The sequence below is a fragment of the Zonotrichia leucophrys genome, chromosome 10 (assembly GCF_028769735.1).
Source record: "Zonotrichia leucophrys gambelii isolate GWCS_2022_RI chromosome 10, RI_Zleu_2.0, whole genome shotgun sequence".
Lineage (NCBI taxonomy): Eukaryota > Metazoa > Chordata > Aves > Passeriformes > Passerellidae > Zonotrichia > Zonotrichia leucophrys.
Window position 1 is genome coordinate 20,147,208 of NC_088180.1, and position 18,790 is coordinate 20,165,997.

The 18,790-nt window shown below is 67.8% G+C and overlaps 2 protein-coding genes across 4 annotated transcripts; one reads left to right on the forward strand and one right to left on the reverse strand.

Moving 5' to 3' along the window:
- Positions 1-452: 452 nt before the first annotated feature.
- IDH2 (isocitrate dehydrogenase (NADP(+)) 2) lies at positions 453-4,485 on the reverse strand. Its single transcript, XM_064722174.1, has 11 exons — positions 4,336-4,485; positions 3,339-3,430; positions 2,805-2,970; positions 2,260-2,420; positions 2,036-2,179; positions 1,800-1,936; positions 1,560-1,711; positions 1,374-1,486; positions 1,192-1,289; positions 999-1,091; positions 453-644 (listed from the first exon to the last, which is right to left on the reverse strand). The coding sequence occupies exons 1-11, from the start codon at positions 4,424-4,426 to the stop codon at positions 557-559; spliced, it is 1,335 nt and encodes a 444-aa protein (XP_064578244.1). The 5' UTR covers positions 4,427-4,485; the 3' UTR covers positions 453-556.
- Positions 4,486-4,801: 316 nt separating this feature from the next.
- On the forward strand, positions 4,802-18,757 carry SEMA4B (semaphorin 4B). Of its 3 annotated transcripts, none has more exons than XM_064722159.1 (15): positions 4,802-5,274; positions 11,290-11,434; positions 14,146-14,306; positions 14,540-14,602; positions 14,721-14,819; positions 14,932-15,043; positions 15,264-15,380; positions 15,486-15,643; positions 15,821-16,002; positions 16,087-16,237; positions 16,372-16,582; positions 16,662-16,777; positions 16,918-17,081; positions 17,153-17,247; positions 17,371-18,757. In XM_064722159.1, the coding sequence occupies exons 1-15, from the start codon at positions 4,858-4,860 to the stop codon at positions 18,144-18,146; spliced, it is 2,967 nt and encodes a 988-aa protein (XP_064578229.1). In that variant the 5' UTR covers positions 4,802-4,857; the 3' UTR covers positions 18,147-18,757. The 3 variants fall into 3 exon arrangements, with proteins under 3 accessions (XP_064578229.1, XP_064578230.1, XP_064578231.1); XM_064722160.1 differs by lacking the exon at positions 4,802-5,274 and adding an exon at positions 6,779-6,856; XM_064722161.1 differs by lacking the exon at positions 4,802-5,274 and adding an exon at positions 9,928-10,074.
- Positions 18,758-18,790: the final 33 nt, after the last annotated feature.

An 18,790-nucleotide genomic window follows, 5' to 3' on the forward strand; every position in this document is an offset into this window, starting at 1 on the left:
GGGGCCAGCCAGGGCACAGGGGCTGGGACACCTGTGCTGACCCCACACACCCTGCACTGTGCCAGTGGCTGAGCACCATCTGCCCCATCCCCAACGCCCCGGGGTGGGTCACTCAGCCCACTGCCCCTGCCAGCCTTGGGGCAGGATGGAGATGGCCACAGTGCCTTGCTGAGCCTGGCAGGGCTGGGGACCCCCAGACGCTGCCCCCAGGCCAATGCCAAAATGCTGCAGTGCACGGCCCCCCAGGCTGGCAAGGCTGAGCTGAGGGCTCTGGGTGCCCCCCCTGCGCGCAGTGCAAAGCTGTGCCAGGTGCTGTGCCATGGCTGGGGAGATATTTAATGGCACCAAACCGTTATGGGGTACATGAATCAGGGCAGGACACACACACACCCCCACGCACCCCCCCACCCCACAGTCCCCTGCTACAAAGGCTTTAAAAACACTCCTAAGAAAACTTTAGAAAAATTATTCAACTGTTCCTGAGCTGTGCTGGGGAGCTGGGGAGGGCACTGGGCCCTCCCAACCCCATCCATCCCAGAGATAGAGAGGCTGTCTCCTATTTCTTGCCCAGAGCCTTGTCCAGGTTGTTCTTGATGGCATCGAGGAAGTCGGTAGTGTTCACAAAGTGCTCATTCAGCTTCACACTGTGGAGGCAGACAGGGATTGGGGGGGGTCCCTGCCTGCCTCCTCCCACAGGCACCACAGCCCTGGCTCCAGCATGTGGCCCCTGCCCAACCCAGTCAGCAGTGAACAGCCAACCTGAGTCCCTGGGGACTGTCCAGAGAGGCCAGCAGCTACCACCTGTGGCCACGGTGCCCAGCCAGCTCCTGGACACTTTCCTACTCTCAAGGCTGCCCTGCAGGGCCAGCCCGTCCTTGTGGTCACTGTGCTGTTCTTGTGGCCACCCTAGAGGGTCCCCCCACCCGCACGGTCACCTGTGTAGCCACGCTGCCCTAGTGCAGGTGGCTGCCCCCCTTGTGCCCTGAGAGCCCCCGTACTTGGCAAGGCCGTGGATGCAGCCAGCGAGGTCCTTGGTCATGGTCCCGCTCTCCACGGTGTCCACACACACCTTCTCCAGCGTCTGCGCAAACCTGGGCACGGGTTTGGGGCACAGATTGCACAGCTGCTGCCACGGTGCGACCAGAGCAGCTGCTGCAGGGACCCTCCCCGGGGATCCCACCCCCTGCTCACTTGATGAGCTCCGGGTTGCTGTCCAGCTTGCCGCGGTGCTCCAGGCCGCGCGTCCAGGCGAAGATGCTGGCAATGGGGTTGGTGCTGGTGGGTCGGCCCTGCGCAGAGAAAGGGGTCAGCTGTCTGCTGGGGACACCCTGCCCTGGGCAGCCTGGCACAGGCAGCTCACAGGCTCTGCCCACCTTCTGGTGCTCCCGGTAGTGGCGGGTGACAGTGCCGTGGGCGGCCTCGGCCTCAATGGTCTTCCCGTCCGGACACACCAGGACAGAGGTCATCAACCCCAGGGAGCCGAACCCTGCGGGGGGACAGGGGTCAGGACAGCTGCGGGGGTGACGCTGCAGAGCCCACCACACCCTACCCTGCTCCACCTTGGGCCAGGATGTCTGACTGGACATCCCCGTCGTAGTTCTTGCAGGCCCAGACGAAGCCGCCGGAGGATTTCAGCATCTGGGCAACCATGTCGTCGATGAGTCGGTGCTCGTACCAGATCTTCAGCTTGTCAAACTCCGTCTTGTAGTGCCTGGGAGCCAGGGTCAGCCACGCTCACCCCACGTGGGTCTCGCTGCCAGCACCCCCAGGACAGCCCAGATCCCCCCCCAGGTCCATACTTATCAAAGATCTCCTGGAAGATGTCCTTGAAGCGCCCGTCGTAGGCCTTGAGGATGGTGTTCTTAGTGCTCAGGTAGAGCGGCCACTTCTTCTGGATGGCGTACTGGAAGCAGCTGTGCGCAAAGCCAGAGATGGACTGCAAGGGAAGCACAGAGCCTCGTGGCACCCTGTCCCTAGCTGGCATCCCCAGGGTGGGAGGCACGCTGCCCGAGGGCCCCCTGAGCCCCAGCAGTACCTCGTCCGTGTTGTACATGCCCATGCCCACGCCGCCGCCGGGGAAGTTGAACACCTCCCACTCCTTGGTGCCGCTGCCATCCTTTGGCGTGAAGATCATCTTGAATGTCCCGGACTTGTCCACCACGAAGTCGGTGGCTTTGTACTGAGGGGGCAGGCAGAGGGTCAGGCAGGGGCGGAGGCAGCTGCTGGGCAGCCACAGCTCCCTGCCGTGCTCTGGCTCACCTGGTCACCGTGGGCGTGGCGGCCGATGGTGATGGGCTTGGTCCAGCCGGGCACCAGCCGGGGAATGTTCTTGCAGATGATGGGCTCCCGGAACACCGTCCCCCCCAGGATGTTCCGGATGGTGCCATTGGGGCTCTTCCACATCTTCTTCAGCTTGAACTCTGTGGGGCATGCAGATGGGACCCCTGAAGCACCCCCCAGCCCCCCTGAAGCACATGGCTCCTGCCAGCACCCCGCTCCACTGCCACGGGCTGCTGCCAGACCCTGCTGCAAGGGGAGGGACAGCCAGCATGAGATTGTGGCTGGCACAGGGCACAGGTCAGTGTGTCCCCAGGCCCATGGGGTCCCCACAGCACCCACGAGCCCCCAGGGTGGGCAGAGGGGCACAGCACTGAGCATGGTGCAGCCCCAACCCACCGGAAACCTGAGCTGGCAGTGGGAAGGCACTGCTGACCCCAGGGGGCACAGACAGGAGGCTCAGCACCCCACGGAGCTGCCAGCACCCCCCCACTGCAACGGGAGCTCGGCCCCGTGCCCCTGCCCACCTTCCACCCTGGCTTCATCAGGCGTGATGGTGGCGCACTTGACAGCCACGCTGTACTTCTGCGTGGCCAGCGCTGAGTCAATGGTGACCTGGTCATCCGTCTTGTCCCGATGTGGCAGCCCCAGGTCGAAGTACTTTAGCTGGACATCCACGTTGGGCAGGATGAGCTGAGGGGCCAGCAGAGTGTCAGAAGGGGGGAACAGTGTGGGGTGCCTGGGGAGCAGCACCACGGCATGGCCAGCCCTGGCACCCATCCCGGCCCAGCCTGGCTGCCTGCCCAAGCTGGTTCCCCCTGCCCCAGGTGGTTCTGCTGACCAGGATGATCCCCCCTGCCTTGAACAGGCCTCTCTGTGTGAGACAGCCCCTGCTGCCCGGAACCGCCTCACTTAAAGGTCGTTCTGGTAGTTGTGCCCATTTTACGACCTGCTTCCTGCAGACAGAGGGACGGAGGCGGGAGGGACAGACAGAGGGCAGCACAGGGACCACCAGCTCCCCGTCCAACCCCCCAGCTCCCCGGGGGCACGCCCCCCATCACCTTCTCCTTAATGAAGGCCCAGATGATCCGCGTCATCTCGTCCCCATCCATCTCCACCACTGGGTTTGCCACCTTGATCCGCTTGTCGGCATCTGGAGAGCAGTGGGGGGTGTGAGGGGTGCACCCCTGGTCCCACGGCTCCACACCCTTGTGTGGGTCCAGGGCATCCTGTGGGCACCACACAGCTCCATCCAGCCAGGTGTGGGTGCCACCTGGCTCAGGGCCAGGTACAGGCAAGCCCCACTGGGGTCTAGGCCCGTTATTGGGGTCACCACTGCTGGAGTGGGGGTGAGAGTGCAAAACCCACCACGTGAGGGGGACAGGGACAAGGACACATTCCTCCCACAGTGGGATTCACGTGCAAGCCGGGCTCCAACGCCTCAGTGAGATCAAGAATGGGACCAGAACCAGGAGCAGGTGCAATCCCCTGGGGCCAGATTCAGGCACAAACCGAGGTGCAAATCCCTGTGTGGATCCTGGACCAGGACTAAACCCCTCTGGGTGCCAAACCTGTCTGTGGCTCATCAGGCTGTAAACCCCCACGCGGTACCCAGAGCAGAGGTGACCCTCCCTGAGTGGGACCGGAGCATTGATAGGCAACAGAACTCTGCGTGGCACCAGGACCAGGATTTTGGCACCCTTCTGGGGGGTGAAATCCCGCGTTGATCCGGGACCTTGAGCGACCCCACCCCGCACCAGGCTCAGACCAGGTACGAGCTGGAGTGTAAAACGCCACGTGGAACCGGGACCAAACTCCCCTGGGACCAAAGTCAGCTGTGAAACCCCCCGCAGAACCGGGACCACCCCCCCGGAGCACACCTAGCTACAAAACCCGCCGTGGGTCGGCAGGGGCCCGCGGACCGTCGGTACGCGCGACTCCGGATCCCGTTTCAGACACCGCCCCCCTAAAGAATCCGAGCCGCCCCCCCGTGGGTCCGGCGCGCTCCCCGGGCGCGGCGGGCACAGCCCCGCGGTGTCCCCCCGTGTCCCCACTCACAGTGGCGGCGCTGCCCCGCGGCGGCGGCGGGCGGCGGGCAGCGGGGCAGGCGGCGCAGCGCCGGGGCAGCGCGGAGGTAACGGGCGGCCATGGCGTGGGCGGACGCGACGGGGCGGACACCGGGGCGCGGCTCTCTCCGCCCCGGGGCGGGACACAGCCCCGCTCCCCTCGTGGGGCCCCGCGAGGCTCCGAGGGGCCCGCGGGGGGTCCCGCGGCGGGGTCGGGCCTGGGCCGCGTCCGGCCCCAGCGCCGGAGCTCGGCGCGGCCGCGATCCTCAGCACCCCCGTTCCCGCCGAAGGGATGTTGCATCCCTGGCTACGTCGGGGTTACGGATACGTGGCCAAACCCCACGTGGAATGGGGACCAAACTCCCCCGGGACCTGATCCGGTTGTAAATCCCCTCGTGGAACAGGGAACAAAATCCCCTGGGACCAGACCTAGCTGCAAAACCCTGCCTGGGACCAGAAATTAAACGAAACCTGGGGATCAGACACCGGTTTGAAATCCCTCGTGGAATTGAGAATGGCCCCACCCCCCAGGACCAGACCCATCTGCAAAACCCCTCGTGGAACCGGCATCAGACACGCTCAGGATCAAAAACCCAGCTGTAAAAACCCTCCTAGAACCAGGACCAAACCCAGCTGCAAATCCCCGTGTGAAACTGGAGTGGCACATGGGGCTGGGGGCGTGCGTGCACAGCCTGACCCTACATGGAAGCCGCGTCCCTGCTCCCGGCTGGGCTGGCGCGTGACTCGGCAGCTGGATCCAGCAGGACAAGGGCAACTGCCACTGTTCCACCAGGGACCTTCACCTCGCCTGGCCCCGCGTGGGGAGGACGAGGAGGAGGAGGAGGAGGAGGAGGACCACGACGACAACGAGGACAGCTACCGTGATGACAACGACGACGGGGGTGATGCACACCAGGGGCACCCCAAGAAGGTGCACGAAATGTGCCAGGGTTGCCAGGAGGCTGCTCGGGCTGGGAATTTGTTGTCCTGCTGTCCCAGCCAAGCCGATGGCTTTTTTTAGCCACATGGGACGGGCAGAGCCTGCTCCGGGAGGAAAAACAGCCCTGTAGCTGGCAGCCCCCGGCGGAGGGGCAGGGGGAGCTGCGGCAGTCCTTGACGTCGGCTGGCTTTAACATTAACCAGAGCAGGAGCCGCGGGCTGCCGGGGGGGCCGGGCTCCGCCGTGTCCGTGCTCCCAGCGCCCGGCCCGGGCTGCCGCGGCCCGCCGCCCCGGCCGGCCCTGCTCGGGGGCTGCCCCCCGGCTGCCCTGGCCCTGGCCCCGCGGCCGGAGCCGCCCAGTGACCGCAGCGCCGGCAGGACGGGGCCAGGCCAGCGCCGGGACGGTCCCCGCGAGGAGGGCCCGGGGGCGGCCATGTGGCACAGGCCCAGAGCAGGCCCCACACAGCGGCACCGCCCGTGCATCCCGGGCCGCGGCCCAGCCGCCTCCCGCTGCACCGCTCCAGTGTCCCTGCACGGCCCCGCCACCTCCCGCTGCTCCGCTCCAGCGTACGGCCACCCTGGGGACACAGAGGGCCGGCAGGGCTGGCTGCGGGGCCGGCACCTCAGGGGAGACAGGTCCCGCAGGTTTGGGGCCCAGCCAGAGGTCGAGAAGGACACGGTGTGGGGCTGTGTGTGTCTGCCCGTGGAGGGGGCACCGAGGGGCTGACAGGGCCATGTTCCCTCATGCTGCCCGCAAACACAAGAGCCCTCAGTGCTGCCCAGAGCTGCTGGCCTGCGGGCTGGACTGGGGGCTGTGTCCCCCCTTGGGCGACCATTGAGCTCCTGGGGCTGCCAGCGTGGCCCTGCCTGGGCACTTCTGCCAGGCCAGCACAGGCAGTGTCTCAGTGCCCGTGATCCCAGCAGCTCTGGGTACTGCTGGCACTCAGCTGCCAGCCACCAGCTCTGTGTGCCACTGTGGGGACACCCACGGCCATGCTGTCCCTGAACCACACAGAGCTACACATTGCCATGAGGTGCCCAGTCCCATGGATTACCCCAAAACTCCCTGAGCTTGCCACCACCACAGGGATCTCATCATGATGCTTGGGGCCGTGTACACAGGCATTACGTGTCCCCATAGCCACCCCTGCTACCAGGGACCCTCAGGAAGGGCCCCCAGTGGGTGCTGCCCCCCAAACCACTCTCCCCAGTAGCCCCATGGTGCTGGAAGCCGCTCAGTGTGCTGGGGCTGAAACACTCAGTGCTGGGCAGGACCCCTTTAGGGCCGGTGCCATCCCAGGAACCGTGGGGACAGCGACAGCCCCCTGCAGTTCCCGCCCCACATTGGGGGTGACTCCCGGGCGGGAGCAGCCCTCCCCCGGCCCCCGCTGGCCCGGGGCCCCCGGCGCGGCGGCGGGGCCGGGCCGGGGCGGGGCGGGGCGGGCCGGCCCTTTGTTGTGCTGCGGGCGGAGCCCCCCGGAGCCGCCCCCGCGCCGCCCCGCGCCGCCGGGGGGAACACCCCGGAGCCGCCCCCGCCGCCTGCGGCTCCCGCCGCGCCTCGGAGCCGCCGAGCGGGTGAGCAGCGGGGGGCACCGGGCACCGGGCGCGGGAGGCGTGCGGGAGCAGCGAGTGTGCAAGGCACGGGCGCGCCCGCGGGGCGCGTGTGCGAGGGCCGGGCTCGGGCGGGTGCGCGGGCACGCGCCGTGCAAGGGGCCGCGTGTGCACGTGCACGGGGGTCCCCGAGGGACGGGTGCGGGGGGCTGGGAGTGCGTGAATGTGAGAACGTGCGGGTGTGTGACCGTGTGTGACTGACTGTGTGTGTGACTGACTGTGCGATTGTGTGCCTGTGCGTGTGAGTGACAGCGTGTGAGTGTGTGTGCATCACTGTGCGTCTGTGTGTGTGTGTGACAATGTGTGTGTATTGCATTGCTGCGTGGCTCTGTGATTGTATGACAGTGTGTGAGTGACAATGTGTGTGCGTCGTTGTGTGATTGTGTGACTGTAAGTGACAATGTGTGTGCATTGCTGTGTGGCTGTGCGTGACAATGTGTGAGTGACAATGTGTGTGCATCGCTGTGTGTGCACCTGGGTGTGCCTGTGTGACTGAGCCGGTGGGTGTGCCTGTGTAAGTGTGTGTGCATGTGTGCCTGTGTGTGTGTCTGTGTGTCTCTGTGTGTGTGTGTGTCTGTGTGTGTGTGTCTGTGTGTGTGTGTCTCTGTGTGTGTGTGTGCCTGTGTGTGTGTCTGTGTGTGTGTGTGCCTGTGTGTGTGTGTGTGTGTGTCTCTGTGTGTCTGTGCCTGTGTGTGTGTCTGTGTGTGTGCGGGGTGCAGCTGCACCGGGCCGTTCCCACAGCCTGTTCCCAGGCCGGTGTTTGCCGCCCAGGGTGTGAGCACCCCGTGACCTCTCTGCGTGTGTTTACATGTGCCGGGTGTGCGCACAGCAGGCCGAGGGTGTGGAGGCACACACACGGCGCTCAGGACAGCGTCACAGCTGCTCACAGGCAGGCGTGTCAGAGCCCGCTTGGGACTGGGCCACGCGTGTGTGCGCCGTGTCCCACGGGTGTGATGTGCCCCGACACCTGCGGGGGCACACGTGCTGTGTGTCCCACACATGTGGCCCCAGCGTCTGAGGATCTGCTGGTGCCCAGGCAGCCCCTGGTCTTGGGGTGCAGGGAGGGTCAGGGTCCCATGGGCTTTTGGGTCATCCCTTGGGCCCTAGTGCCTGCTCCAAATGGGCCTGGGGCTGCTTAAGGGGCTGGCACCCCCTCTGACCCCGAGGAGCACCAGGGCAAGGGTAGCGACGGTGCCACAGGACCAAGGGTGCCGTGGGGCTGAGGAGACCAGTGCTGGTTTGGGCTCTGTGGAGTCAGGACTGGCTGGGAAGGGGACACCCATCCCTGAGCCTGGACCCTCCATTCCTGCGCTCCGGGGAGCTGACACACCTGTGCTCAGAGTCCACCACCTCGCTGCCCCACAAGGGTGCTCCGTGGCTGGGGTTCCTGCTGGCTCTTCCCTGCCCTGTGCCAGGGCTGCCCAGCAAGGAGTGGGGGCCCTGTGTACCCTGCAGCTCCGCAGGCAGGCAGGGCAGGGTACAGACTGGTCCTGGCATCGCAGGGGACAGGTGGACTGTGGGGATACCCCCTTGTCCTCAGAACTGACTCTGCCATTGTGCAGGAGCGATGGGAGCAATGAGACGGGTGTGTGTTGTGGGGCATTCAGTACCCTGGGTACAGGTGCCCCATAGCGCCCTGCCACGGCAGAGGGGATGCTGTGGGGCAGCGTGGGGCTGGCTGTGTGCCACCACCCCTACCCCAGCCAGGGGGTCCTGGCAGTAGGGTCTGAGCTCACGGTGGGCAGAGATGTGGGGGGCAGCCCAGCTTGGCCCCGAGGGAGGCCCTTGGCGAGGCAGGGTGTCTCAGCCGGTGCACGTGGAATGGGGGATGCCCGGGGCCCGTGGGGAGCCTGTCAGGCTGTCGGAGCTGCCAGGATGCTGCAGAGCGCTCCAGCTGCGGCCGGGTATCCCCGCTGCAGGGAGACCCGCGGTGTGCGGGCAGCCGGCGCTGAGCAGCTGGAGCTGCAGCATCTGTGGCTGTGCAGGGCCCTCGGCTCTCTGCAGGTGTGCAAGCGTGCGTGCTCACCCTCCGTGCGTGTGCGTGCTCAGAGCAGGCACTGCCGGCTGCTGTCTGGCAGCTCCCGCAGCCAGCCGAGCCGGGGGCGAGCGTGTGAGCCCCGCGAGGTGGGGAGAGCCCGGCTGCGTGGGCAGCGTGCGAGCCGGGCGCAGGTCCCCGAGCAGGGCCGTGCTGGGGCAGGCTGCGGGGGCAGCTGGAGCCGGTGGGCAGCAGCAGCAGCAGCGGTGAGGCACACACAGCCCGTCCCGCTCTCTGCAGGCAGCAGCAGCGCCCGCTCCCATCGCCGCCTTCCCGGGCACCCACTGCCAGTGGGAGTGGGGTGCGGGCGCTGGCGTGGGAATTCGGTGCAGAAACCACTGCCCCACCTGCCTGCTGACCCCAGGGCACGGGTTTTGGTGCTGCCCAAAGCCCAGAGAGGTTTCCCCGTTGCCAGCAGTGGGCAGGGAGGGCGGCACGGCCGCCGCAGCGGTGCGTGCCAATGCCTGCAGCAGGGTGTGGGGCACGCACGGGCCTGCCGGGGTGCAGAGCGGGGCAGGGAGCTGCGGTGCCCCCGGCACTGCCCTGCTGGCAGCTGCGTGGGCAGGACAGGAGATAAATGGGAGTTTGGCGTAAACAGCCCTGGCTGCCAGCAGCGCTGGAGTGCCGCTTAAAGGCACAGGCTCTGGCCTGGTTCTGCTGCCGGCTCCTGCCCTCCCTCCCGGCCTGCTCTGCCCTCCTTTTCCTCTCTGCCTGCCCCTTCCCTTCCCTTCTCTCCTGCTCCTGCCCTCCCTGCTCACCCCAGAGCAGCTGCCCTCCCCACGGGGGCTCCCCTGTCCTAGCTGCATGCCATCGCACCCAGGTGTTGACACAACCCTCCCACGGCCGTGCACAGGTGGCAGCCAGGTCCCTGGAGCCCCCCAAGATGCCGTGGGATGTGGGGCAGGGGTCCATGGCTGCAGGGTGAGTGCCTTCTCCCACCCTGTTCAGGGTGACGTGCTTGGCTGGGCGAGTTGAGTCCCGTCCGTCTGTGCCACTTCCCGGGCAAAGGGTGCTGCTGATAAGGCTGGGGTGGAGCTGTGGGACTGTCCCGGGCCTGGGAAGGAACAGCAGGAGCAGCGGGAACAGGAAGGGAGCAAAGTCAATTTGGGGCAGAAGGGCAGCCCAGAGCCCCAGCACTGGACATCAGGTATGACCTGTGAGTGGGCACCGTCCGGCAGTGCCAGGCGGGCAGAGTGTGGGAGTGTGGGCACGGCTGTCCCGGGAGTGTGGGCAGAGGCATCCACAGAGTGTGGGCACGGCTGTCCTGGGTGTGGGGAAGCATTTCTCCTGGGCAGGGGGCTCCAAGGGGGTCCCGCCATTGCAATCCAGGGCTGGGACTGACTAAGAAGGACACGGGAAGCTCTGCCCCGGACCCCACACTGGGAGGGCAGCGCTGGGTCCCCTGGCCCCAGTGTGCTGCCTGGGGGATCCTCGGACCCCATCCCTCTGTCCCCCCGTCCCCGTTGCCATGGCGATGTAAGGAGTTGTCATTAATAACAGTTGCGTGGGTGCTGCTGGCCGGGTGGGCAGTGCTCTGAGGGCTCGGTGAGCCCCTGCCCACGCCCCAGCCAGGGACAGGGACAGAGCCCCCCGAGGGCCAGGCAGAGATCGTGCCCAGCGCTGCCTGCTCGGCGGGACCCCTGGCGCGGGCACAGGGGCTGGCAGGGATGTGTCGCCTGCACCGAGTGCTACCTGTGGGGGCACCGGTGCCGGCCAGGTGTGCCCGTGGTGGGGCTGGCTCAGGCACCCCGTGGTACCCCGTGGCTCCCGAGGGAGCGCTGGGCTGCGCCGAGCAGAGCCCCCAGCCCCGGCAGTGTGGCCGTGGGGCACAGCTGAGGGGCAAGGGGGCGGCTCTGGTAGCGGCCATGGGGCCGAGCTGTCCCCAGGAGGGCAGGACACTCCCGGGACAGCTTTTCCGGGAACAGCAAGCTATGCTCCCAGCCAGCCCCCCTGCACCCCCCGGGGTCCCGGCCCCACCGGCCTTCCCTGATCGCGGGGAGTCCCTGGCTGCCGCCAGCCCGGGGACAAAGCCCCGTTCCCTCCGGACCGTGGCGGCCGCGGGGCGGGGGCTGGGGCCGGGTCCCGCTGGGGCGGCTTGGGGGCGGTACCGGCGGGGAACCGCCCGCCTCCTCTTCCGAGCGGCCCACCCCGCCCGGGGCACCGGCGGGCTGGGGGCGAGCGGGTCGGCGCGCCCGGGAGCGGCTGGGTACGGCTCGGGAGCGGATCAGGAGCTCTCGGGCGGGGCCGGTTCGGTCCGCCGGGCGCGGCCCGCCTGTGGCTGTACGCCCGGTGCCGCGGAGCGGGGCGGGGCGGGGGCCGGGCCGTGCCGTACCGAGCCGCTGAGCCCCTTCTCTCCCCGCAGGTCTGCAGCGCCCGGGCGGCTTCGCGGCCGCGGCGGAGCCCCGCGGCTCGGTCCGGGATGGCGGCGCGGCCGGTGCTGCCGGTGCTGGCGGCGCTGCTGCTCTCGGCGGCTCCGGAGCCTGTCCCGCGGGTCAGCCTGCCCTACGGTGAGTGTCCGCTGCCTTCGGTGGGTGAGGGTCCGCCGGCACCGGGGAGGGGAGCCAGCCCCCGCCGAGGGCTCCGGCTGGCGTCTGCTCCGGGGCGGCGGAGCGTCCCGCGTCCCCCGGGCTCTGGACGCCGCGTGGAAGCGCCGTGTGACAGCCCCCCAGCTCCCGGGGACACCGGGAGCCCTCCGTCAGCGGGACACGGAGCACGGCTGGGGCAGAGCCCCGGGATGATGCGGGGTGTGCGGTCACGCAGCCCCGTGCAGAGCCGCGCCGGGGGTGGGTGTGCCGGGGGCACCCGGGACCGAGCACTTGTGCCCCGCGAGCAGGGCAGCGGTGGCGGCCGGGTTCCGTACCAGATGGGGCGGGTGAGCCGGCCGGGGCACTCTGCTCAGGGTGTCCCTGGGGTGGGGGACGCGCCACAGCCCCTTCTGTGCCGTGCTCAGCTCCGGACAGCTCTGAGCCCCTCTGCAGGCACTTGTCAGCTGCGAGGCCCGAGTGCGGGGGGCTGCACTGGGCAGGGGCCAGGCAGAGCATCCGGGAGGGTGCTAGGCCAGGCAGAACTGTAACAAGTGGGGGGCCTGTTTGCAGCCCCCTCTGCCCTGCAGAGCCCCCAGCAGCTGGCACGGGCTGGGCGAGGCGTGGGGCGCGCTGCTCGGGCTCACCCTGGCAGCTGTGCCGTGCGGGGGAGCCACCCACGGCTGCGCTGCCAGGAGTGGCTGGATCCAGCTGCTGCCGGCCGGCAGAGCCCATCCCGTCCTGCGCTGGGAGGGTGCCGTGGTTTGGGCAGCTGCGAGCACTCCCTGGCTCAGCGTGCTGCAGCTCTCTGGTGTAGATGTGGCCCCACCACACGCTCCCATGACCGCTGGCCGCGGCCGTGGTGGCTCCAGCAGATGTGGGACCTGCTGAGCTGGACAGGAGGCTGGGACCCGGTGAGACAAGCAGCTCGGCATCGTGCCACGCTGTGCTGTGCCGTGCCGTGTTGAGCCACGCTGCCCGGCCCTGCCTGCACAGACCGGTTCTGCCCCGTGCTCTGCACACCTGTGGGAGCTGTGGGGCTGCAGCCCCGGGCAGTGCCCGGGGATCCCGGCCTGGACCCCAGCGAGGCGGGGCAGCTGGGCGGGGAGCAGGGGCCGGTGGCCGGTGTGTGTCCGGCGGTGGCTCCCATGGAGCTGCCCACGTGGGGCTGCGGTCGGTGGGAGGGAGGAGCTGGGAGCTGCTCCCCTGGGAGCGCTGGATGTGCCTGCAGCAGGTTTGTCTGGAAGAAGCAGGTCTTGTCCTGACAGGTCCCTGGCAGCCACACCAGCAGCTAGCTCCCCGTGTCGGCACAGCTCTGCAAGGCACAGGGGCCCTGTTGCCCCTCCGCTGCCGTGCCCACCACGGGTGGCATCACCCCGCCACTAGGGTGCAGGGCCCCTCACAAGAGGATGCCCTGGGGCATCAGCTTCCTCCTCTCTGCACTACTGTGGAGAGCTGGTGCTGGGGCCAGCTGAGCTCCCCGGAACGGGGAGGATGCTGCCCCATCTAGAGATACCTGGGGTTGGTGGAGCAGTGGGAGGTGAGAGCCACGGGGTGCTCGCCACTGCCCCACAGCTCCTCGATCCCTCCCAGTGGCTCTCACCAGGCAGGGCCTGGCAGGAGCTCTGGGTTTGTTGTCCTGGTGGGGCTCTGGGAGCAGGCAGGGGCTTGAGGGAGGTCAGGGAGTCCCCCGAGGGTCAGGGAGTTGGCAGCGTGAGTCAGCCCGACGTGTCCCGCTCACACAGCCAGGCCCATCTGATTCAGAGCGGCGCTAGGAGAGGAAGGGCTTCCGGGGCCAGGCCACCCACGCGGGACAGGACGGCATGGGACGGGACAGGACGGGCGCTCCCTGACTCAGCATGGACTCAGCACAGCCACTGGCCTGTGTCCGGCACGGGCTGAGCCCCACGGGGCAGTGTGGGCAGCGTGGGCTGAGCCCTGCATGCAGCACAGGGCTGAGCCCCACATCCAGCACAGGGCTGAGCCCCACATCCAGCACGGGGCTGAGCCCTGTGTTTTGCAGAGGCTGAGCCCCGTGGGGCAGTGTGGGCAGCAGCAGACTGAGCCCTGCACCCAGCACAGGGCTGAGCCCCACATCCAGCACAGGGCTGAGCCCTGTGTTTTGCAGAGGCTGAGCCCCGTGGGGCAGTGTGGGCAGCACAGGGCTGAGCCCCACATCCAGCACGGGGCTGAGCCCTGTGTTTTGCAGAGGCTGAGCCCCGTGGGGTAGTGTGGGCAGCACAGGGCTGAGCCCCACATCCAGCACGGGGCTGAGCCCTCTGTTTTGCAGAGGCTGAGCCCTGCGCGCTGGGGCACGAGGATACTCCCAGCGCTCATCTCCCCGTGCCGTGAGGCTGGGGTCCCTGTGGGCCTGGGCTGGGCTGAGCCTCCCATGCTGCAGGGCTGAGCTCCAGGGCTGGACGTGGCTGAGCAGCTGCCCCAGTGCTAGGCAGGACTCTTGTGGCGTCCTCAGGGCCAGGAGGTGCCTGTGCCCCGCGGCAGCCTTGGGCACTAGCAGGGCCCTGCACAGTGCGCTGCGGTGTGTCTGGCACTGTGGGCAGAGCTGGGTCTGGCCCTGGCTGCTCCGGGTGGGTGGCATGGCCGAGGTGCTGGGCAGAGGGACAGGAGCAGCCGTGGTGCAGGGTCCTGGGGCGAGGTGCCAGCACGAGGCTGATGCCTGTCGCTCTGCCCCACAGACTCGGCCGAGAGGGTGGTGCGGCGCTTTGAGGCACCTGGCGTGTCCAACTACACAGCCCTGCTGCTGAGCCCGGACGGTGGGACGCTCTACCTGGGGGCACGAGAGCTGCTCCTCACCCTCAACACCAGCAACTTTCAGCCCAGCTCCCCAGCTCGTAGGGTGAGCCCAGGGTGGGCTGGGTGGCCTTTGGGGAGGGAGAGGGCACCCAGCTGGAGTGCAGGGGATCCCCACCAGCATTTGGGTCTGTGTGAGCCATCGTGTATTCAGGACCAACCGCCCCAGAGCAGGATGATTGAGGTGGGGAGGATGTGGTTGCTACGAACGAGCCCAAGGAGGGTGTGGGTTGACCAGACAGGGACAGGGGACTCCCAGTGACTGTCCCTTCTCCACAGCTGCTGTGGAGTGCAGATGAGGAGAAGAAGAGGCAGTGTGTGTTCAAGGGCAAGGACCCCCAGGTGAGCCCCGCTGCCAGCAGGCATCGGGGGCAGTGGTGGGTACGGGCAGTGCCCTGTGCGGGGTGGGTGTGGGTGAGAGCTGAGCCAAGGGCTGAGCTGGGTCCTCTGACTCCCACAGAGGGACTGTCACAACTACATCAAGCTGCTGCTGCAGCTGAACAGCACCCACCTGTACACCTGTGGGACCTGCGCCTTCAGCCCGGCCTGTGCCTACATTGTGAGTACAGGAACAGGGTCCCCTGCAGGTCCCCCCGTGCCGTCAGGGCCCTGCACTGGGGTCCCTGGCACTGGGACAAGTGCTGCTGGCTCACAGCCTCCTCCTGCTGCAGAACGTGCAGCACTTCAGCCTGGAGCGGGACGCGTCGGGGAAGGTGGTGCTGGAGGACGGGAAGGGACGCTGCCCCTTTGACCCTGAGTACCGCTCCACAGCTGTCATGGTCGGTAAGGCACGACACCCTGGGACCCTCGCCCTTCCTCCTGTGGCCCCCGGAGCCCTCGCCCTCCCTGCAGCGCCCTGGGACCTTTGCCCTCCTCCCCGTGCCTCCTGTCCCTGCGTCTGCCCGGCCAAGCCGTGCCAAGGCCAGGCTATCTCGGCCCCAGTGGGACGCAGGGCCGTGCTGGCGGTGCGTGGCAGGTCCCAGCAGGAACGTGTCTTTGGCAGACGGCGAGCTCTACGCCGGGACCGTCAGCAACTTCCAGGGCAACGAGCCGACCATCTCCCGCAGCCAGGAGAGCCGCATCGCCCTCAAGACCGAGAACTCCCTCAACTGGCTGCAAGGTGAGGGTGAGGGCCAGGGCTGGCACGGCTGCTCGGGGTCTCTCTCCCCTGCAGCGAGGGAGGCAAGGAATGGGGCCAGAGTGCTGAGGGTGCTCGTGCCCCCAGACCCAGCGTTCGTGGGCTCAGCCTACCTGCGGGAGAGCCTCCCTGCCGGCAACCCTGAGGGTGACGACGACAAGGTCTACTTCTTCTTCAGCGAGACTGGGAAGGAGTTTGACTACTTTGAGAACACCATCGTCTCCCGCATCGCACGTGTGTGCAAGGTGGGCATAAGGCAGCAGGGGGGTGTGGGGGCTGTGCCTGGGGCGTAACTCGCTGCTGGGGTGGGGGGATGTGGGGCCATCCTGCATACCTGGACCCCCCATTCTCTCAGCGTGTGGGGTGCCCTGTGGGGTGCTCTGTGACCACAGCATCGCCCCCTGACCCGCTGTGCCACGCAGGGGGACCAGGGCGGGGAGCGCGTGCTGCAGCGGCGCTGGACAACCTTCCTGAAGGCACAGCTGCTCTGCTCACACCCTGAGGACGGGTTCCCCTTCAACGTGCTGCAGGACATCTTTGTGCTCACCCCGGGTGAGCTGCGCTGGAGGGAGACGCTCTTCTACGGTGTCTTCACCTCGCAGTGGTGAGTGGTGGGGACCCAGGGCAGCATGGGGGGTTTGGCAGGGCCAGGCCCTGATCTTGCCGTTGCTGTGCCCGTCCTCACCAGGAACAAGGGTGGGCTGGGCAGCTCGGCCGTCTGCGCCTTCCCCATGCGCAGCGTGCAGCGCGCCTTCGGCGGGCTCTACAAGGAGGTGAACCGCGAGACGCAGCAGTGGTACACGGACACCGGCCCCGTGCCAGAGCCCCGGCCGGGCATGGTAGGTGGCCCCTTGGCACCTGCCCGAGCGCAGGACGCAGCACTGCCCCGTTGCGCTCCTGCTCCCAGTGGCTGTCACAGCATGGTACCCAGCCGCTTCCCCAAGCCCTTCCGAGCCCCTTCCTTTCCCTGCAGTGCATCACCAGCCACACGCGGCACCTGAAGATCAATTCATCGCTGCAGATGCCAGATCGGGTGCTGAACTTTATCAAGGACCACTTCCTGATGGACAGCCCGGTGCGCAGCCAGCCGCTGCTGCTGCAGAGCCAGCAGCGCTACCAGCAGATCGGCGTGCACCGCGCGCCCGGCCTGCGCGGCACCTACGACGTCCTCTTCCTGGGCACGGGTGGGTGCAGGCGGGCTGGGCAGGCCGGGCTGTGTGCCCTGCGCCCCGGCCCTGCTCAGCACGGCCCCTCTGTTTGCAGACAACGGGCGGCTGCACAAGGCTGTGCGGGTGAACCACGGCGTGCACATCATTGAGGAGATCCGCCTCTTCCCTGACGGGCAGCCCATTCTCCAGCTGCTGCTGGACCAGGACCAGGCAGGAGCTGGGGCAAGGGGGGCACTGGGGGCTCTGCCTGCTTGAGGCTGGTCCCGTTTGTGGGCTGGGGGACAGAAACCTGGGAAGGCAGGGGTGTGCAGGAGCCCACCCTGCTGACCCCACCGTGTCGCCTCCCGCAGGGCCTTGTGTACGCAGCCACCTACACAGCAGTGGCCCAGGTGCCCTTTGCCAACTGCAGCCTGTACCGCAGCTGTGGGGAATGTGTGCTGGCACGGGACCCCTTCTGTGCCTGGAGCCGCGGTGCCTGCCGCAGGCTCACCCCACATCCCCCGGCACACCCACAGTAAGTGTGCACCCTCTGCCATCCCCTCCACCCCAGGGCACCCCACTGCCCTGCCCTCCCTCTGTTCCCAGGCTCTGGGCACAGGACATCGAGGATGCCGACACGGAGCGGCTCTGCCAGCCGGCCAACGCCTCCCAGCCCCGTCCCCGCATCCTCCTGCCCCCAGGTGAGCTCCCACTGGTGCTGCTGTGAGTGTGTGTCCAGGGGGATCTCCCAGACTCCTGCTCCACCATCAGCAGCCCCTGCCCACGGCTGGGGTCCCCTCGCTGATACTGGCTTGTCTCTGCAGCCTCAGGCTCCCCGTGCCAGCAGATCCAGCTCCCTCCCAACGCGGTGCGGCCGCTGCCGTGCCGGCTGCTCTCCAACCTGGCCTCGCGGAGCTGGCTGCACAACGGGGCTCCTGTCAACGCCTCCTACCTGGTGCTGCCCGACGGGGCCCTCATTCTGGTGGGCAGCCCGGAGCGTGCAGGCACCTACGAGTGCTGGTCACTGGAGGAGGGCTTCCGCAAGCTGATGGCCAGCTACTGCGTGGGCGTGCAGGAGCCAGCCCTCGGGCCAGCAGACCCTGGCAGGAAGGTGGCTGCTGGCCGTGATGCCCTGGAGACGGTCAGCACATCGCGGAGCACCTCAGCGGTGGGCAGTGCTGCAGCACGGCTGGACGGCAAGACCTACTGGACCGAGTTCCTGGTGATGTGTGTGCTCTTTGCCGCCGCCGTCCTCGTGCTGGCCTTCTTCGTGCTGCACCGGCACCGCGACGGCATGAAGGCCTTGCTGGAGCCCGGCGACCCCAGCAGGCACCAGAAGCCGCCCCGCAAGCCGGTGGAGAGCCTGCCCCTGAATGGCAGCAGCCTGCCCAGCACGGCTCCTGAGCACAAGGGCTACCAGGCCCTGCAGGACAACTACATCGTCAGTACCCCCGTGCATGAGCCCCCAGGACCCCCACGCACCTTCTCTGAGTCAGAGAAGAGGCCTCTCCACGTCCGTGACAGCTTTGTGGAGGTGTCTCCTGCCTGCCAAAGACCCCGGGTGCGCCTGGGCTCTGAGATCCAGGACTCGGTGGTGTGACAGGGACAAGAGCCGAGCCCTCACTCACCACTGCCTCTGCTCTGCTGAGCCTCGCTGGACCATGCACCACTGCCAGCGTCCGTGTCGTCTGTGTGTGCATGCCCAGAGCCTGGCACCCACCCTCTGCGGCAGCGCCCACCAGCCAGCGGGGCCTGGAGCCTGGCGGGCTCCCTGGCATCACCTCGGTACCTGTGGGTGTGAGGGGCGCCTCGTGCCCTCCAGGGCCCTGCAGGACGGCTCCAGCCCGGCGTCCCTGCTGCAGGGATGGGCACGGCTCCTGGCTCAGGCTGCTGGGGCTGGGCCCTGACCCCTCTATGCAGAGGGCAGGAGGGGCGGCCGCAGACCCCCCGTGCCCCAACTCACTGTGACGTCCCGCTGGGGACCCAGGGCCACGTGTGTGGCTGGGCAGCGCCAGCCCCGCGGCATGTGCTGTGTGTTTGTGCTTGGTTCGTTTTTGATATGTGGAAAATGTGAATTGTGTCCGGGGAAGGGGAGCTGGGAACAGCTTCCCCTGCGCTGGGTGGGCAGGGACACCCCCACGGCCCCACATGCGTGTGTGGAAACGTCTGTTGTTTTTATATAAAGTCCTTCAGACACGTGCGTGCGGCAGGGCTCATTGGAGAACCTGGTTCCTTGGGCAGAGC